The sequence below is a fragment of the Cetorhinus maximus genome, chromosome 24, assembly GCF_964194155.1.
Source record: "Cetorhinus maximus chromosome 24, sCetMax3.hap1.1, whole genome shotgun sequence".
Taxonomy (NCBI): Eukaryota; Metazoa; Chordata; class Chondrichthyes; order Lamniformes; family Cetorhinidae; genus Cetorhinus; species Cetorhinus maximus.
The window spans coordinates 2,000,885-2,019,422 of NC_135902.1; the positions used below are offsets into that span (position 1 = coordinate 2,000,885).

At 40.9% G+C, this 18,538-nt stretch overlaps 1 protein-coding gene across 1 annotated transcript in view; it reads left to right on the forward strand.

Moving 5' to 3' along the window:
* LOC144699602 (myosin-10-like) overlaps positions 1-18,538 on the forward strand; it is a 157,494-nt gene that overhangs the window by 115,029 nt on the left and 23,927 nt on the right. Inside the window, exons 16-26 of the mRNA XM_078570656.1 lie at positions 2,363-2,477; positions 3,984-4,177; positions 5,898-6,019; positions 7,861-7,930; positions 8,281-8,441; positions 13,004-13,112; positions 13,412-13,543; positions 14,276-14,482; positions 15,183-15,320; positions 16,785-16,908; positions 17,804-17,975. Coding sequence (XP_078426782.1) covers positions 2,363-2,477; positions 3,984-4,177; positions 5,898-6,019; positions 7,861-7,930; positions 8,281-8,441; positions 13,004-13,112; positions 13,412-13,543; positions 14,276-14,482; positions 15,183-15,320; positions 16,785-16,908; positions 17,804-17,975 — 1,544 coding nt within the window. The remainder of the gene's footprint in view (positions 1-2,362; positions 2,478-3,983; positions 4,178-5,897; positions 6,020-7,860; positions 7,931-8,280; positions 8,442-13,003; positions 13,113-13,411; positions 13,544-14,275; positions 14,483-15,182; positions 15,321-16,784; positions 16,909-17,803; positions 17,976-18,538) is intronic.

Sequence of the window (18,538 nt, forward strand, 5' to 3'; positions counted from 1 at the left end):
AAGTTCAGCCATAAACATAAGAAAAGGACTGGAAAAGAGTCAACTGTATTAGGAAGGTATTTTCACTGGGGGAAAAAAATAAAGACTTGCATTTATATAGCACCTTTCACAACCACCAGACATCTCAAAGTTCTTTAAAGCTAATTAAATACATTTGAAGTCCAGTTACTATCCTAACATAGGAAACTAGGCAGCCAATTTGTGCACAGCAAGATCCCACAAACAGCAATGTGATAGTGACTAGTTAATCTGTTTTTGTTAAGTTGATTGAGGGCAATTATTAGCCAAAGCACCTGGGATAACCCCTGTGCTCTTTGCAATCTTGCAGTGGCACCTTTTATGTGCACTTGAGAGGGGAGGCAGGGCCTTGGTTTGACATTTCATCTGAAAGAAGGCACCTCTGACAGTGCAGCATTCCCTCAGTACTGCACTGAAATGTCAGCCTTGATTTTTGTGCTCAAGTTCTGGTTTGGTACTTGGATCCACAACCTCCTGACTCGGGTGAGAGTGCCCACAAGCTGAGCTGTGGCTGACACTGTGCAAGCGAAATCCTCTTCCAAAGCCTTGGATGGCAGAATGCTTCTAATGAGAAGTCCCTGCAGCTTTGTAACCCCTTCTAATGAATTATGTAAGGGTGGTTGGGAAAGAGCAGACAATTTGGAAGATCACCAGAAGAACAAGTGGCCAGATAGCCTTCTCCATTGTGTAATTCTATGAAGTCCGAAATCTCAGATGAAAGTTAAAGAAATTAGAAACTTGAACGCGACCTGTTTTATATTCTAGTATTAGTGTTGTGATCCTGGCTCTTCACAGAATTTTAAAGGCACAGAAGGAGGCCATTTGGCCCATGTCTGCACAAGCTCTCCAAATGAGCATTTTGACCTAGTGCCATTGCCCTGTTTTTTCCCCGTACTGTTGCACATTGTTTCTATTCAAATAATCATCTAATACCCTCTTGAATGTCTCGATTGAGCCTGTCACCATCACACTTCTAGGCAGTGCATCCCAGACCTGAACCACTCGTTGTTTGAAATTTCTCACGTCACATTTGCTTCTTTTGCAAATCACTTTAAATCTGGGCCCTCCCATTCTTGATCCTTTTAGGAGCAGGAACAGCTTCTCCCTGTCTACTCTGTCCAGCCCCCTCATGATTTTGAACATCTCTATCAAATCTCCTTCTGCTGCCTTCTCTCCTAGGAGAACAGTCCCAACCTCTCCGATCTATCCTCATAGCTCAAATTTCTCATCCCTGGAACTATTCTTGTAAACCTCCTCTGCACTCTCTCTAGTGCGTTCACATCCTTCCTATAATATGGTGCCCAGAACTGTACACAATACTCCAGCTGAGGTCTAATGAGTGTCTTGTATAAATTCAGCATAACCTCCTCCGTGCTTTTGTACTCTATGCCCCTATTAATAAAGCCCAGGATACTATATGCTTTATTAACTGTTCCCTCCACCTTTCCTGCCACCTTCAATGATCTATGCATATATACACCCAAGTCTTTCTGCTCCTGCACCCCCCACAAAATTTCACCCCTTATTTTATATTGTCTGTCCATGTTCTCCCTACCAAAATGCATCACCTCACACTTCTCCACATTGAACTTCATCTGCCACCTATCTGCCCACTCCACCAACTTGACTGTGTCCCATTGTAGTTCTACACTGTCCTCCTCGCAGTTCACAACACTCCCAAGCTTCATAACATCCGCAAACTTTGAAATTGTCCCCTGAACACCAAGATTTAGATCATTAATATATATCAGGAAAAGCAAGGGTCCCAATACCGACCCCTGGGGAACTCCACTACAAACCTTCCTCCAGCCCGAAAAATATCCATTGACCATTACTCTCCACTTCCTATTTTTCAGCCAATTTTGTATCCGTGTTCTTATTCTTCTTTCACCATACTGTTTAGAGGTACTGAGACTAGTGGTGGTGCTCCTACAACTAATGGGATTAAGCTTGATTACAGCAGGGACTGAGGATCAAAAAGCTCAACTCCCAAGTTGACCATGTATTTATCTGAGGTAATTTGATACACACAGAAAAACTTTCCTGCTTGAAATCTGGTATTCACTGGAAGAACAGACTTTATCAAACAGAATCAATAATTTGGTTAAAACGCACTCTTTAATCTTATTTGAAAATTCAGCTCCATTCTGCTTCTGTGGTTGCTGAGCAAGATTGTTTTTGTAGTTAATGTACAAAATAGAATTGAATTGCAGATGAAAGTGAGCATACCTTTAAAGATGCATGATGTGTGGTCACATTATGGATTGCTGTCAAAATGTACTTAATATTTTTTCATAAATTTGTAAACATGACTTCCAGGTAACCTTTAAACCTCTGATATTAGGTGGATTACAAGGCAGATGAATGGCTTCTGAAAAACATGGACCCACTCAATGACAATGTTGCAACCCTCCTGCATCAATCATTGGACAAGTTTGTGGCAGAGTTGTGGAAAGATGGTTTGTAAATGACATTTTATTGATGCTACATTTCTCAAAAATAGTGAGCTTTCTCAGTGGCAGCGAAGAGCTGTTGAAACATTCACCAGTTATGTCTTTATTTTCAGCAGTATCGATGTCAGTAATTTCAGGATCCAAGCTTGAAATCCCTTCATATAATTTTTAGAAAGAAATTTTGAAAATCCCTTTCATATTATCCCCTAATTTCCAGTTGCTACACCCTTTGGATTTTAAGTACTGAGAGCACGTTTATGAGAAACCAGCTTTTATGTTAAAGACGCTATATAAGTGAAGATTTTGTTTCTATATGAATTGCTTCCCTGGTTCAAAGTACAGCCTGTTTCCTGAATAGCACAATCTCCTGGGATGAGGGAGCAGCAGTGACCACACAGTGACCACTAAAACGCTTCACTGTGGCCCAATTCCTGTTTGGTACCTGTGGCATTTCACTAGTCCAGCTAATTTATCCAAAATTGTAGATTAGAGCTGAATAAATCAAACTGCCGAATCCTTTAGACAAAAGTCTGAATTCCCAGTGGAAGGAAACCAGCTTCAATTCACTATGCACGTCAGATGATTTGAATAAAGAACTAGAGGGAGCAGTGCCCAAATTTTCAGTATGAGGCATTGAGGACCAAAGGACCTGCGAAGGGATATTGATACGGTGGGATAAGCAAAAGTAATGCCAAATGGTATTGAGCATTTGAAAATACAAGATGTTACATTTTGATTCAAACAGAGTGGATTGTTTTTGTTATATTTTCTTTATACATCTGCCCATCCAAATTCCATTTCTGATGTGCAAAGTTTACACTTTTTAAGTTCTCTTTTGACCAGGGCCCCCTTCTATTTATCAAGTAGAATCTCGGTGTAAAACGTGCATGTGATTATAATTCAATATTGAAGCAAACTTGGTGTGTGATTAATGAAAATCTCTCCTTGAAGAGTTTTAAGGTTTTTGGTGTTAGGTGAAAATGCTAAAAGTGTATGTTGTGTCCAGTGCAACTTCAAAACAGTTCTGGTGTATTCTTGAACTTTTTAAGCAGAATTAACCGAAGCCAGTTTTGAGTGCTAAGCTTGAAACTTTTTTGGTGCTACATAGTGATCCTTCATCATTTATATGGTTAGAGGTTATTCATTTGGACATCATAATGGTGCATCAAACTGTATGTAGCATTCTTAATGTTGAAGAATAACTTTCATGTGTGTGAAGAAAAAATAGGGAAGGGAAGAGCTGCCTTTTTACCTCACTAATGTGCGCAGGAAGCGTATCTGTTATTTTGTATCCTTGGACAAATCCTTTTTGAGATTACGGCAGCTTCATTGCATGATGGAGCAGAGCTGCCTTACTGTCTGCGTCAAAACATGACTGGTTACTAAATTTTACTCATGGATTGCAAAATCACTATCTCTCTCATTGCTTCTGCAGTTCATGCACCTGAGTTTGTGTGAAAGTATAACAAGCTGAAGTACTTTTCAAAATGTAACTATATTTATTTATTGCAGTTGACCGTATTGTGGGATTGGACCAAGTTGCTGGCATGAATGAGACTGCCTTTGGCTCCTCTTATAAAACGAAGAAAGGCATGTTCCGCACAGTGGGGCAACTATATAAAGAGTCCTTGGCCAAACTAATGGCAACTCTCCGCAACACCAACCCAAATTTTGTTCGATGCATTATTCCAAACCATGAGAAAAGGGTGTGTATATTTCTACAAAGCGGAAACAGCAATTTCTGCAGCTAATATAAAATTGAGTAAAAAGTCATTACGGAGTTAGGCAGCTTTTGTGTTACTTCTGCAGTTTACACATTCTTAAAATTTCACCTTGTAGTGCTATGCTAACGATAGATAGATGTTCAAATCTTTTTGCTTATACCAAATTGCAAAGCCACAATTTTGTAGAGCTCACTTCTAAACTAAAGCAAGCAGCCTGTTATATAACTAACTTGAATTTTGGAGTTGGGTGGGGGCAGAATGCTGTTATGGTAATGTTTTCTTAATTTTGTCCTGTTTTGAGTAAAGTTTTTCAACACTGGGTATGTGCGTACATGGATAATGGGGATGACAGTGTACACACTTGGAATAATTTAGCTTAAAATGTTTATAGCTTCAAGTTGTGGGGCATTTAGAAGCTTGGAAGTGGTTACATCTACTTCACTGCCTTTGATTTCTCTGGCAAAGATAAAGTATTAATTTGTGGTGCTGTTTTGGCCTTTAGTCCTACTTTTATAAGTGAGTCCTTGAGGTCGTCATTGTAGGGAGATGAGATGTTGATGCGTTAGTAAAGTTGCTGAATAAGTTTCCATTCAAAGAGGTGCTACATTTTATTCCCACGTCATGGCCAAACAATGTGGTATTTTAGTACAGTTCAAAGACTTGGAAACGTGGAAGATTCATTGCAGTAATTAGCAGGAACATTCAAGGTTCAACTGAGAATTTTCATCTAGTTAGGTATGATGAATCGTGTCTATTTTTCAGATAAAGAGAATAGTTTTAATTTGCAGCATATCCAGGTAATCAGCTTGGCTGTTGTTAACGTACCTACATTTGTCCTTAAACCTCGGAACTGCCAGCAAATCTAAAGGATCCTGATTGTTTTTAAAGCTTTGACCTCCTATTCTGAAGTTGAAGCAAACTTTGTTTACAGTTATGAGACTAAATCAGATGTTTAGTTTTTTTTTTGCAGTTTTTATTTTGGTGCAATTAAGTTGGTCAAAGATTTATTTTAACTTTATATTTAAAAAAAAAAAGGCTGACCCTTACCAATTGTTGTTTTAAAATCATCTTCACTTTATCCCTAAAAATCCTGTCCTAAGGTTTGTATACTGCTTTTCCTTTTAAGAAAAATCATCTTGAACATTATCCTCTCTCCTGGGTTCAATCATTTATCTTGAGATGATGCCCCCAGTGCAGCCCATGTGGCTTGTGGTTGGCATGCACTCATTGCAAAGGCATAGTTTGACAGGTAAGGTTGACATGACCATGTCCCTAGATTTTGCCGTCAGCTGTTTATGCAATATTTCAGCATTAAACACACTGGTAATATTGGACTAATGTCATTGTCCACATTGTCGACAGCCTGATTACACCCTGATCCGATAACTGGGCACTGGTACAGGTAAGGATTAAATGCACAAGCTTCTGTGGCTGGTCTGATGAGATCTTCCATCTGGCACAGATTCATTCAGATATGCCCATACTTTTCCAACCTTGCCAAAGACTGCAGATTGAACCTTGGAGCCTGATTGCTCTGGGCCATGTAAAGCATAAGCACATGTTGTGATTACTCACTTAGCTTATGTTTGCTCACTTAGCTAAGTGAGCAAACATAAGCTATGTTTAAAGGAATTCGACCAAAGTTGTTTAAAATGATCAGGTACCTATTTACAGAAATGGTAAGTGGCCTCATATTTTGCAGGCTGGAAAACTGGATCCTCACTTGGTACTTGACCAGTTGCGCTGCAATGGTGTATTGGAGGGTATTCGAATTTGCCGCCAAGGTTTTCCCAATAGGATTGTCTTCCAGGAGTTCAGACAGAGGTAGTGTTAAAAGCTTTTACTAACTACAGATGTTTATCTTTATAAGTAAATGCTCCAAGTTTATACAGAATGAATTCTGCACATGTCCAATTCAGTGAGGAAAAGCTATATGGAATTTACAAGTAAAGTTGATCAATACTTTTTAGTTTTTTGTAAACCCAGGAGAACTGGAGTAAATTTGTAAATATGTCAGTCTTGAGGGTCATTTGTTGACTAATTAAATGAATGGTGATTCATCTGCTGGACTCAAAAGTTCTCCCCAATATGTGTCTCTCCCCCCCCCCCCCCCACCACACACACACACACCTACATTCCTGGTCAAGCATTTTGGCAGAATTGGCATCATATTTGCTCATTATATTTCAACCTTGTTGCATTGTCTTTGGTTAGTTCTTGTATGGTAGACAAGGGTGGGAGATGGAAAAGAGAATTACTATTAAGGTAAGAAAAAATGATTGGTAAAGGTTTGGAGCCGACGTGTAAATTAGTTGTGAATGCATAAGTTATTCTGATTAAACTCAAAGCTGTTCAGGTTAAAACAACAGTGTGAGCAGTTGTCAGCCTGAATTCTACAAATGTAGGCGTGGCATTTGGTAGTGTTAGACCATAAGACATAGGAGCAGAAATAGGCCATTCGGCCCATCGAGTCTACTCTGCCATTCAATGAGATCATGGCTGATTTGACCCTCAAACCCACTTTTGTGCCTTTTCCCCCTAATCCTTGATCCCCTTACTGATTAAAAACCTGTCAATCTCAGCCTTGAATACACCTAACAACCCAGCCTCTGCAGCCCTCTGCGGTGAAGAATTCCACAGATTCATTTACCCTCAGAAGAAATTCCACCTCATCTCTCTTAAATGGGCAACCCCTTACTCTGAGATTTATGCCCTCTGGTCCTAGACTCTTCCACAATGGGAAACTAGGGAAAGTGTCCTGTATCCAGACCCCATCCTGCTCCATGGCAACTGTCTGAGGCTGGATCAGGCTGTGTGCAACCTTGGTGACATATTTGATTTCAGATACATTTCCAATCACACATCTGCACCATCATTAGACTGCCTGTTTTCAGCTTTGCTGCTGAAACCCTCACCCATGTCTTTGTTACCTCCGAACTTGCCTATTCCAACACTTAGCTGGGCCCCCCATGCTCTACCCTCTGTAAACTTGAGGCCATCGAAAACTCTGCTGAGTTCTAACTTGTACCATGTCTCATTAACCTATCAGCCCTGCACTCACTGATCTACTTTGGCTCTGGGATAAGCAACACCTCGCTTGTTAAAAATTCTCATCCTTGCATTCAATCCCTCTGTAGCCTTTCCCCTCCCTATCTCTGTAATTTCTTCCTGCCCCGAAATCCACAGAGATCTACATTCCTGTGTCTAGCCTCTTGAAGAGTTCTACACGAATCTTCTATACATTAAAGTGCGTTGGAGCCAACGTGTAAATTAGTTGTGAATGCATAAATTCTGTGTCTTCAGCTGCCAAAGCCCGTAGCACTGGAATTCCTGCCCTAAACCCCTCTGCTGGTCTGTCTTCCTTTTTAAGAAGCTTCTTAAAAACCCATCTCTGAGTAAGTTGTGCCTTGATGTCTCCATATGTGACTTTGGTATCAAGTGTTGGCTAATAACACTCCTGTGATTGCCTTGAGAAATTTTAATTACGTTAAAGGTGCTAAATAAATGCTATTGTTGTTGAAGTGAATAAGATGGCTTAAAGTTTAAGTATGAAATGGCTGTTAATTATGAATGTATAGAAAAATGCTCAAAGGTCTGTTCTAGAAGTTAAATGTAATTTTGTAAATGGAGAGATACCTGAATGTGTATTGTTTCCACACCTCTAGGTATGAGATCCTAACCCCTAATTCAATTCCTAAAGGTTTCATGGACGGCAAACAGGCCTGTGAACGAATGGTAGACACATTTTTATTTTTAAAAAATTGTCTTTATTTTGTAGAATTTCAGACATTCAGGACAAAAATTTGTGCTTATTGCAAATGTATATTTTTAAAAATTAAATACCAATGTATTAGAAATTGCAAGAATTATATCTGCAAGTTTTTTGTTTCATCAGTTTTTGAAAAATAAAAGATGTTTAATGTTAATGAATCTCTAGTTTAAATTTATTTTCTATTGTGGCAGCTAATTTTATTGGGAACTGTTTGTAGATATTTGGGAATGAACAGACATGTCCAGATTTCTTTGAAAATGGATATTTATTTTCCTTTTTTTTTCCACCCGCCCCCCCCCCCGCCTCCAATCAGATTCATGCCTTGGAATTGGACCCTAATTTATTCCGTATTGGCCAGAGTAAGATCTTCTTTCGTGCTGGAGTTCTGGCACACTTGGAAGAAGAACGGGATCTGAAGATCACTGATATCATCATCCTGTTCCAAGCTATCTGCCGTGGTTACCTGGCTCGGAAGTAAGTTCTACCTTTCTGCACAGTTAATTCTCCCTGCAGCTCTAGGGTGAAATCCAGTCACGTTTTGAACAATAGTCATCAATGTGCACAAGTTACTATCCGTTCCCCATTGAAGAGAAATAAATTGTCTCAACTCTTAGCATTACCAGAAATTCACCTTTCCAAAAATGAGTAGGTCACAAACATTGGAAAATGTTGATAAACCTCTTCCTTTAGAGGAATCAGTAAATGTGATGGGGATTTTCTTTAGTACCTATCGAGGAACTTTGATTTGGTCATCACTCACACTACATTCTTTTACACGCTACATTATTTTACAATGTTTGACTATCAAGAATCAACCCTATCCTTTCATTAGGGAAAACTCTAAGCATAATAATAAAACTCCTTGCGTAAAATGATCTCCTCATCTTCCCTGATGTATAACCTTTTAGCATGCCTAGCCCACTAATGTTTGGTTGATGGTAATCGCTACAAGACAAAAGTGTACAAGGTCACAGAGGAAGAGTAAGGTTTGTCGCCAAAAATAACTTGGCCCTTGTACAATTTTATACCACAGCTGAGTTCAGAGCAGGAGATACTTGAATGATCTGTGAATTGTATTTGCTGTTATTTAACTTGCCCTTAAATTGAGCTACTGTCCACTGCAGAAATGTCAGATGTTTCATCATGAGCAATGGGATGCAGGTTTTATGTTGTCTGGTATTGTGCTTTGTCCTTCAAAATCTAGATGAAAACTGATTTGAAAATGTGATCAATCCCATTTTGCAGGTTTCTTAGGAGCATGGGAAATAGAAGCAGGAGTAAGGCTATTCAGCCTGTCGAGCTTGCTCTGCCATTCAAACAGATTGTGGCTGATCATCTATTCTTTGTATGATATACGTGTGAAATGGGTATTATGTGAGCAGGAGATGATGGAAGTAAATCTGAAAAGTGTGCATCACCTTCTAAGTTACTACATTTGGCGCTTGAGGAATATTTTTAAAAATATAAGTACACAGTCAAAAGATATTGGCCCAGAGTTTGTTGGGAAAATAACAATGCATTCATTGTGCATGCAATTAGCAAAGTGCTTTTGTCGTGAAGAGCAGATATGCCATTATTTGCAGATCACAGATTGCAGGGTTTGTATTTCTCTACCATCAGCTTTACAAACTGAGCTCACCATTGATCTTCCAGTTTTCAAAATGTTGCTCCTTCTAATGACCAGATTTGTTTCTGCACTTCACCTTTGACATCCCAAAAGGGAACCAGTTGAAACTGGTTTCACGCTGTAGGTAGTAAATTATGTATAAAGGTTTTCATTTTATTTCTTATCCTTTGTCTCTTTGTCTCTCCCTCTCTCTATCTGGCTTGATTCTAGCTCACTCTGCATCCCTCTCTGTCCTTCCTGTTTCTTTCTTTACCCTTTAAGTTAAGGAGCCAGGTTGTTGGGTTTTTTTGTTTATTAAGCATCCGATTGCCCTGTTAGCCTCGCCATGCTGTTATCAGCAGTTCCAGCATTTGTGACACCATCTCAAACTGAAGGGCGAGGGGAAAAGATCTGACTCACTGGGCCCACTGCCAGATGCCCCACTCCAGAAAAACCTGGCCCTACATATCTTTACTCATGAAAGCCTCTTTCTCAAAACATGGATATTAGGTCCAACTATGTTGAGCGCTCTAATGTTTTGTTACTTTTCATTCTCCTCTTCCTTTCCCTCCTGAAACTGACCCGCGCTGGTGTTCAGTTGTAAGCACACCTCTTAAATTCACGCTTTTTTACATTCATTCATGAATGTGGGTGTCTCTGACAAGGCCAACATTTATCACCCATCCTTCGTTTCCCTTGAGAAGATGGTGGTGAGCTGTTGTCTTGAACTGCTGTAGTCCTTATGGTGAAGCTGCCGTTGAGGGCCGAGTTCCAAGATTTTGACCCAGTTGTTGAGCTGTATTCATCCAGGTAAGTGGAGAGTGTTCCATCACACTCCTGGCTTGCGGCTTATAGTCCATGAAAAGACTTTGAGGAGTTGGAATGTGAGTCACTTATTGCAGAATTCCCTATCTCTGACCACCTCATATAGCCACACTACTTATGTGGCTTTTACAATAAAGTTTGAGGTTAATTGTGACCTTCAGGCTGTTGAAGGTGGGGGCTTCAGTGATGGTAATACCGTTGAATGTTAAGGCTAGGTAGGTAGACTCTTGTTTTGGAGATGGCCATTGACCGGCAATTGTGTAGTACAAATATTACTTGCCGCTTATCAGGCCAAGTCTGAATGGTGTCCAGGGCTTGCTGCATGTGGGCATGGACTGCTTTCAGTATCTGAGGAATTTCCAATGGAAATTAACATTGCAATCACTGAGCATCCTGCTTCTGGCCTTTTGATGGGGGTCATGAAGCAGCTGAAGATGGTTGGGCCCTCGGACACTGCTCTGAGGAACTTGTGTGAAGATGACCTTGGGCTGAGATGATTGGCCTTAACAACCACACCCATATTCCTGTGGTAAGTATAACTCTAGCCAGTGGGGAGTTTTCCCTGATTCCACTTGACTTCAGATTACTAGGGCTCCTGGATGCCACAGTGTGTCAAATACTGCCTTGTTATCAAGGACAGCCACTCTCACTTCATCTCTGGAGTTCAGCTCTTTTGTCCATGTTTGGACCAACGCTATAATGAGATCTGGAGCCAAACGGTCCTGACGGAACCCGGAGTCAGTGAGCAGGTTATTGGTAAGTTGGTGTTTGATAGCACTGTCAATGGCACCTTCCATCACTTTAATGACTGAGAGCAACCTGTTGGAGCTGGATTTGGCTGGATTGGATTTTATGCTGCATTTTGTGGACAGGTCATATCTGGACAACTTTTCATTTTGTCTGGTAGTAGCCAATGTTGCAATATGCTGGGTTAGTTTGACTAAAGGTGCAGCTAGTTCTGGAGCATACGTGTTCAACACAAATTGGCTGGGCCCTTAGTCTTTGCTGAATCCAAGGTATTCAACAGTTACTGGAATTGATTTGGCTGACTTTTGTGATAGTGGGACCTCGAGGAGGCTGTGATGGATCACTTCCGGTTGAAGATGATTACAAACACTTGAGCCTTTTCTTTGCATCAGTGATGGGGCCCACGATCATTTAAGTTGGGGATGTTCGTGGGACCTCCTCCTCCTGTTAATTCCGTGCCTTCCTCCAAGATTCAAACTGGATGTAACAGAACTGCAGAGCTTTGATCTGGTTTATTGATTGTGGGATCACTTTTCTTAGCCTAGCAAGTTGCTCCCACTGTTTAGCATGCATGTAATCCTTCCATTGGCTTCGCACCTCACCTCACTTTTTAGGTATGCCTGGTACTGCTGCTGACATGTTCTTCTGCAGTCCCCCTGCAGTTAGTCCCCTGGCTTGATGGTAATGGTAAAGTGAGAGATAGCTGGCCATGAGATTAGAGTGGTGCAATACAATTCTAGTTCTGTTGGTGATCCACAGCTCTTCTCGAATGCTCAGTCGAATTGCTAGATCTGTTCTGAATCTCACCGTTTAGCATGGTGGTTGTGCTGAACAATTTGGAGGGTATCCTCAATGTGTGATGGAACTTTGTCTGCAAGGACTGTGCAGTGGTCACTCCTGTTAATACTGTCATTGACAAATGCATCTGTGACAGGTGGTTGGTGAAGGCATGGTAAATTGGTTTTGCACTTCAAGTTAGTGTTCTCGGCAGTTGTCACCTTCCCAGTCTGTCAGATATGTCCTTTGGGACTCGGTCAGTAGTGGTGCCTCTTTTAGTGATGGGTGTTGAAGACCCCCACCCAAGAGTACCCAGGTTGGTAGTTGGTAATCAGGAGGTTTCCTTGCCCATGTTTGACCTGATGTCATGAGACTTCACTGGGTCTATGGTCAATGTTGAGGATTCCCAAGACCACTCCTGTAAACCCCTGTGTCACCACTTCTGGTGGGTCTGTCCTGCCAGTGGGACAGAGCATACCCAGTGCTAGTGATGGAGTCTGGGATGCTGGCTGAAAGGTACGATTGAGAGTAAGATGTTGTACAGCAAACCATTGCAGTACTTTGCCAAGCAAAATCATGGACAAGTCCAATGGTAGTCCATAGTTGCCAACTCCCTCTTGGGGCATGGGACCTGAAGGAGGAGGAAGAGACTGTTGGACAGCTCTCCCAGTTTTGACAAAAGATATTGGTGAGGAGAATGTTGCTGGGTGCACTGGGCTGGGTGTGTCTTTGTTTTGTGTCAATCCAATGCCTTGAATGGGTATTTGAGATTCTTAGCAGACTGTTGACCATGGGGAAATCAGATTATCCTGATCCAGTCGTCTTGCCTTTCAGAAGCACCTTGACTGATTTTTCTAACTGCTTACCAGTCAGAAACCTGTACACCATTCCTAGCTGAGACCTGTTAGCTCGGACAAGAGATTGGGGGTTAATTGCAAACATGCAGGTTCAAAGTCACTGGGAGGTTTGTAGATTGTTGGGTCTTAACATGGATTGAGACACAATAATATAAGCTGGTATAAAAGGGCACTGCCTGCTAAATGACTTTGCAATTCATGCTTTTTTTATTTTTGTTTTTCAGAGCATTTTCACGAAAACAGCAGCAGTTGAGCGCACTGAAGGTTCTGCAGAGGAACTGTGCCGCTTACCTAAAGCTCAGACACTGGCAGTGGTGGCGACTCTTCACAAAGGTTCAGTCTGTTTCCTTCCCTTTGTATTTCCACAAAAAAGACCAAAATGGGGTCAAAATTAGAATTTTCAAGAATACTATGCAGACATATAGATGTCTGCAGTTCGCTAGAAGATTACTAACCTTTTTTATTTTGAATTTGTCTTTCATCCCCAACACCCTCAAACCCATTCTGAATAACTCGCCGGGATAGTTTTGCCGTTTCTAAATGCTGACTTTTTTTTGAATGTTAGCTGTGATTCTGTAGCACTGGGGTGAAGAGTAAGCCGCCTTTTGCCATTTTTTAATGGTCTTTTTTAGGTTAAGCCGTTGCTGCAGGTAACTCGCCAGGAGGAGGAGTTGCTATCTAAAGAAGATGAGTTGACAAAGGTGAAAGAGAAGCATGTAAAGGTGGAGGCTGACCTTACAGCAATGGCGAGAAAGCATCAGCAGGTTTGTGAAGTCCTAAGCTCTGCATTAACTAATTTTGATGGTTAATGTTTGTAAAATATAATATGGCCTAAATATCTGAATTGTACATGTTTGTTTTGGTTTGGTCAGCAGCAGCGATTATCTTTGTACAGTGTTTCTTGGCTCTGGAGTCCAGCCTAGCACTAAAATGCGTTTGATAGTTAAATGCTTGTCCATATCTCTGCCCCCATCTCTGAGCTACTGTCTTTGGCCAGCCCTGGCGCTGGAATCATTTTAGTTGAAGTTAATTGCTGTGGAGTTTGTAACTATATCCTCCTATAGAACCTATTGAGATTGAGGAAATAATTTGAAGTAAAGTAGGGAAGGAAGGGGGAGAAGGTGAAATGTATACATTAATGTATACATTAATATAGATATATTAATGAAATGTATACATTAATGGGGACCAAAGTGGACGTTTGTACTTGATCATTTTCTCTTTGCTTGGGTTTAGACAAGCCACAATGGGTTCATTTACATTGCACCAAGTTTTGTACAATATGAAGCTGCTTGAATGTTTTATGGGAGTTTTGGTCCCATTAATCGTGAATACTGGTTAAGCATTAACTTTTTGAGACAGCGTTATTACCAGTGCTGCCTGCCGTATTGGTTACACCGTATCTTTTTCATTTGCGTTTTCCTGTTTTTTTTTGACCAAGTCCATGTTTCTGTTTTTTTTCCCATGTGACTGAATGTGATGAATTCCCTGTGTAGCTTGTTGAAGAGAAGAATATCCTGGCTGAGCAGCTCCAAGCTGAGACTGAGCTCTTTGCAGAAGCTGAGGAAATGAGAGCCCGCTTGGCTAATAAAAAGCAAGAACTGGAGGAAATCTTGCATGATTTGGAAGCAAGAGTGGAGGAAGAGGAGGAAAGAAACCAGCAGATGCAGAATGAAAAGAAGAAAATGCAGCAACACATTCAGGTGCGTGCACTAAGGTGATAAGATGGCAATTTGGGGACTGGGAGGTGCAGTGTGAGAGGGGCTTCAATTTTGGAATCTAGGTTTGCATCCAGACCAGACAGAAATTAAAGATTCCTCTTCTGTCTGAGAGGCTGCTAATATGTAATATGATAGGATGATCCTAGTCTAACATGGTGACCTCCTAATTATTGCTGTAAATTGGCAATTTTGGTCATTGGTGGTATGTAACTCAGCAATGGTACTAAACTGTATCAGGAAAGTTACTGAAAATATATTTCATTCCCACTGGGTTTTCAAAATTAGACCAGTACGATTCTAAAAATCAAATGGAAAATAATATTGTACCTTGAAGTGATTCCAAGGTTGTCCCCTCTCTTTTTCCTTCCCTGCGCACCCCACCCCCCCACCCATCTTCGCTTCTTTCTTCCTCCCTGCCCCACCCCCACCCCGAATCTAACTATCATAAATGCTTTATAATGACATACCTCTTCAGCATCATGTTCAAATACATCCAATTCTGATGGAATATTGATTAATGTAAGGACTGTACTGGTCTCAGATTCCCAGTCCAGTGTATTTGCTGACAGGTTTCAATGTGCATCAAGGTTGGTTTACCAATTGGAATCTAACTCTGTTAGAAACCAGTCAAGGGCACAAACCTATCACCATTAGTTGGCTCATATTTTCTACATCATTCCAGGATCTAGAAGAGCAGCTGGATGAAGAGGAAGGAGCTCGACAGAAGCTTCAGCTCGAGAAAGTAACAGCAGAAGCTAAAATTAAGAAAATGGAAGAGGATGTCTTGCTGCTAGAAGACCAGAATTCAAAGTTGGCCAAAGTGAGTTGCAGTATAATGATTAGAGTTGCAATGTTTTGTTTTCTAAAATCTGTAGCAACTTCTAACATTCCATTGCAAGAGAAACTGAAGTAAATAGTTCAAGTCAAAGACCTTTTCTGCATTGCAATTTGGTTAGTAATAGTAATGCTGTTGAGTTGTATTGCTTAGTTACTATATTCCAGACCTCCATTTAGGGTATCACATTTAATGTCCCTGCCCCTTTCAATACGCATTGTTCCTTCAGATTATCTTCTCTTCAGAATGGAGGATTTTTGTCCACTGAACACTCCTGACGATCAATGAAAATTGTTTTTTACTGGGTGATTGTGAAGATTTAGATGCAGTTCATTTTAATGGGGTAGAAATACTTTAGCCAACCAGAGATCACCTTAAAGGTGATCATTTTACTTATTTCATTCTGATTTGGATTCTGGATAACAGGATGAATAGGAATGGAAGTTTTGTGGTTATGTTACTGGATTAGTAACCCAGAGGTCTGGATTCATGACCTGCAAACGTGAGTTTACATCTCACCATGGCAGCTGGAGAATTCGAATTCCTACGAACATATGAATTAGGAGTAGGCCATTCGGCCCCTTGAGCCTGCTCTGCCGTTCAGTAAGATCATGGCTGATCTGATTGTAATCTCGACTCCCCTTTCCAATTCAGTTGTTAAATCTGGAATGAAAAGCTAGGACTGAGTTTTGTAGGTCGGTCACAGGTGGAAAAGCAGGCATCTGGACCTGTAAATGAGGGCACCGTGCCATTGGCGGCATGGCCATTTCTGGCCTGCCTGCTCCCACCCCTCAGCATGATTTTACAAGCAGCCAGGGGAGGCATTGTGTGGATCACCTGCCCAGGGCCAAGTTGGCCATTAATTGATTTGATGGGTGCTGGGAGAGGTCGGTGCAGGTTTAACCCTGCTGGCTGATTCGAGTGGGTGGGGGTGCCTCGTGCTGGGCCCCTCTGCACAGTTTTACCACCACATGCTCACCCACCCCCACGCTTCTCTCTTGACCCCCCCCCTCACAAACAGTCACCATCCAAAAAAGTTAAAGCGGGGTTAGGCAGAGACTGGCTCACCCTTTACGTTTACTATCATGGTCATGAAAACGCATCTGGTTCACTAATGTCCTTAAGGAAAGAAAATCTGCCATTCTTACCCAGTGTGGCCTACATGTGACTCCAGACCCACAGCAATGTGGTTGACTCTTAACTGCCCCCTGAAATGGCTGAGCAAGTCACTCAGTCCAAGGGCAATTAGGGATGAGTAACAAATGCTGACCTTGTTGGTGACGCCACATCCTGTGAATGAATTTTTTTTAAAAGAAAAACACTGATTTAAGTTTTTCCCACTTTTTGAGTAGCTTTGGATGTTATGGGGAAAGCAGTAGGTTTAGGAATATGGGAATCATTTGTAAAATTAAATACAAGCTACATTCAAAATATTGTTTTCTAAAATAGGAGAAAAAACTGTTTGAAGACCGGATTTCTGAATCTACCTCCCAATTGGCAGAGGAGGAAGAAAAGGCAAAGAATTTGAGTAAAATCAAGAACAAGCAGGAAATGATGATTACAGATTTAGAAGGTGAGGAGGCCTCGGTGAAATATAGTCGGTGCAACTATAATGCGCTTGAGTAGTTCATCCTGGGAATGTGCTGGACCTGAATTAGCTGCGCTTGATGTAGTGCTAAAAAGTAAACTCTGAATGGTGATGACCAGAAATATAAACAGAAAATATAACCAAATTAATCTCTCAGAGGAAAGATGTTAATATTTGCAGTGTAACATATCAGAACGGATTCCTCAAAATGGACGATCAGTGGTGGTAATGGTGGATGGGAGCTGGGGATAGGAAGAGAAAGAGCCATTGAATTAATCCTGCATGGGTTTCAGCTGGAGTTGGCTTGGAGAGCATAATGATCTTTTGTTACTGTGAACTGCCTTTGACTCTTCAGTGATGACTTTTTTTTAAGATTTTCTCCCTTGTATTCCCTTTCTGTTATAAAGTTGCCGAATTATACTTGGTAATATGGTTCCAGCGATGACATTGATCCCCCTTGCTTTGTGCAAGTGACCATCTCTTCTTTGAAAGTCAGTGATTTATTTGGCTGGGGTGTCATTGTCAAATATACTCTTGTCCTAATGCAAGTATTCTAACATGCCACTTTCCATCAAAGCTTGTCAGACAGTCAGGGATGAGAATTCTGCTTCTTTGTTTCAAATCTATTTTTTTCCCCCCACCAGATTAGACTGAATTTGCATAGAAATGCCCTTTATTATTTCCTGCATCACTAAAGCTCAAATTGTGCATTGTAAATGGGTTTCGTTTATAGTTTGTGTCTTCGAGAGAGAGCTTTAAATCAAAATTATAGTTCACATTCTAACAAATGCAGTTAAAATTCATAATTAGAGGGGAGAATAGAAGGAGATATTTCAGGGGTGCTTTTTCCAGCCACTTACTTCATGATAATCCTGTGCAGAGCGCTTGAAGAAGGAAGAAAAAACCCGACAAGAGCTGGAAAAATCAAAGAGGAAGTTGGACGGTGAAACCACTGATCTGCAAGATCAAATTGCTGAGCTACAGCAGCAGATCGAAGAACTAAAGATTCAACTGGCAAAGAAAGAGGAGGAGCTACTCGCTGCGCTTGCCAGGTCTGAGGCCTTAAAGTCAACTTTGCTGACAAGTTAATTCCACATGTGAAAATACATTTGTTACCACTCCTCCCCTCCCACCCAAAAAAATAATTACTGGCATTCTAAATTTTCAGGATTTATTTTAAGATTCAAATGAGGGCACATCCATAAATGGTGAAAAGCTGGAAATGAAGGCGTTGGGGTGGGGGGTGGTTTGTGGCGGGGGAGATGTAACATGTACACAATCATTAAAATGTCATGAATGGGGACAGAAATCAGGTTGGCTTATGGAATGCTGACATTTATATCTGGAGAACTAGAACACCAGGTAGGAGTTATGCTGCAGCTATACAAAGCCCATGTTAGACCACACCTGGAGTCACCTTAGGAAAAGTATTTTGCCCTTGGGAGAAATGCATTGTAGATTTACCAGAATGAAACCCTGGACTTCAAGGGTTAAATTAGGAGTGAAAATACACAAAGTAGGGTTATATTTCCTGGAATTTAGAAGGTTACAGGATAATTTCAAGAAATTAAGTGGAACTAATGGAGTAGATAGACTGTTTGTTTGCTTTTGTTGG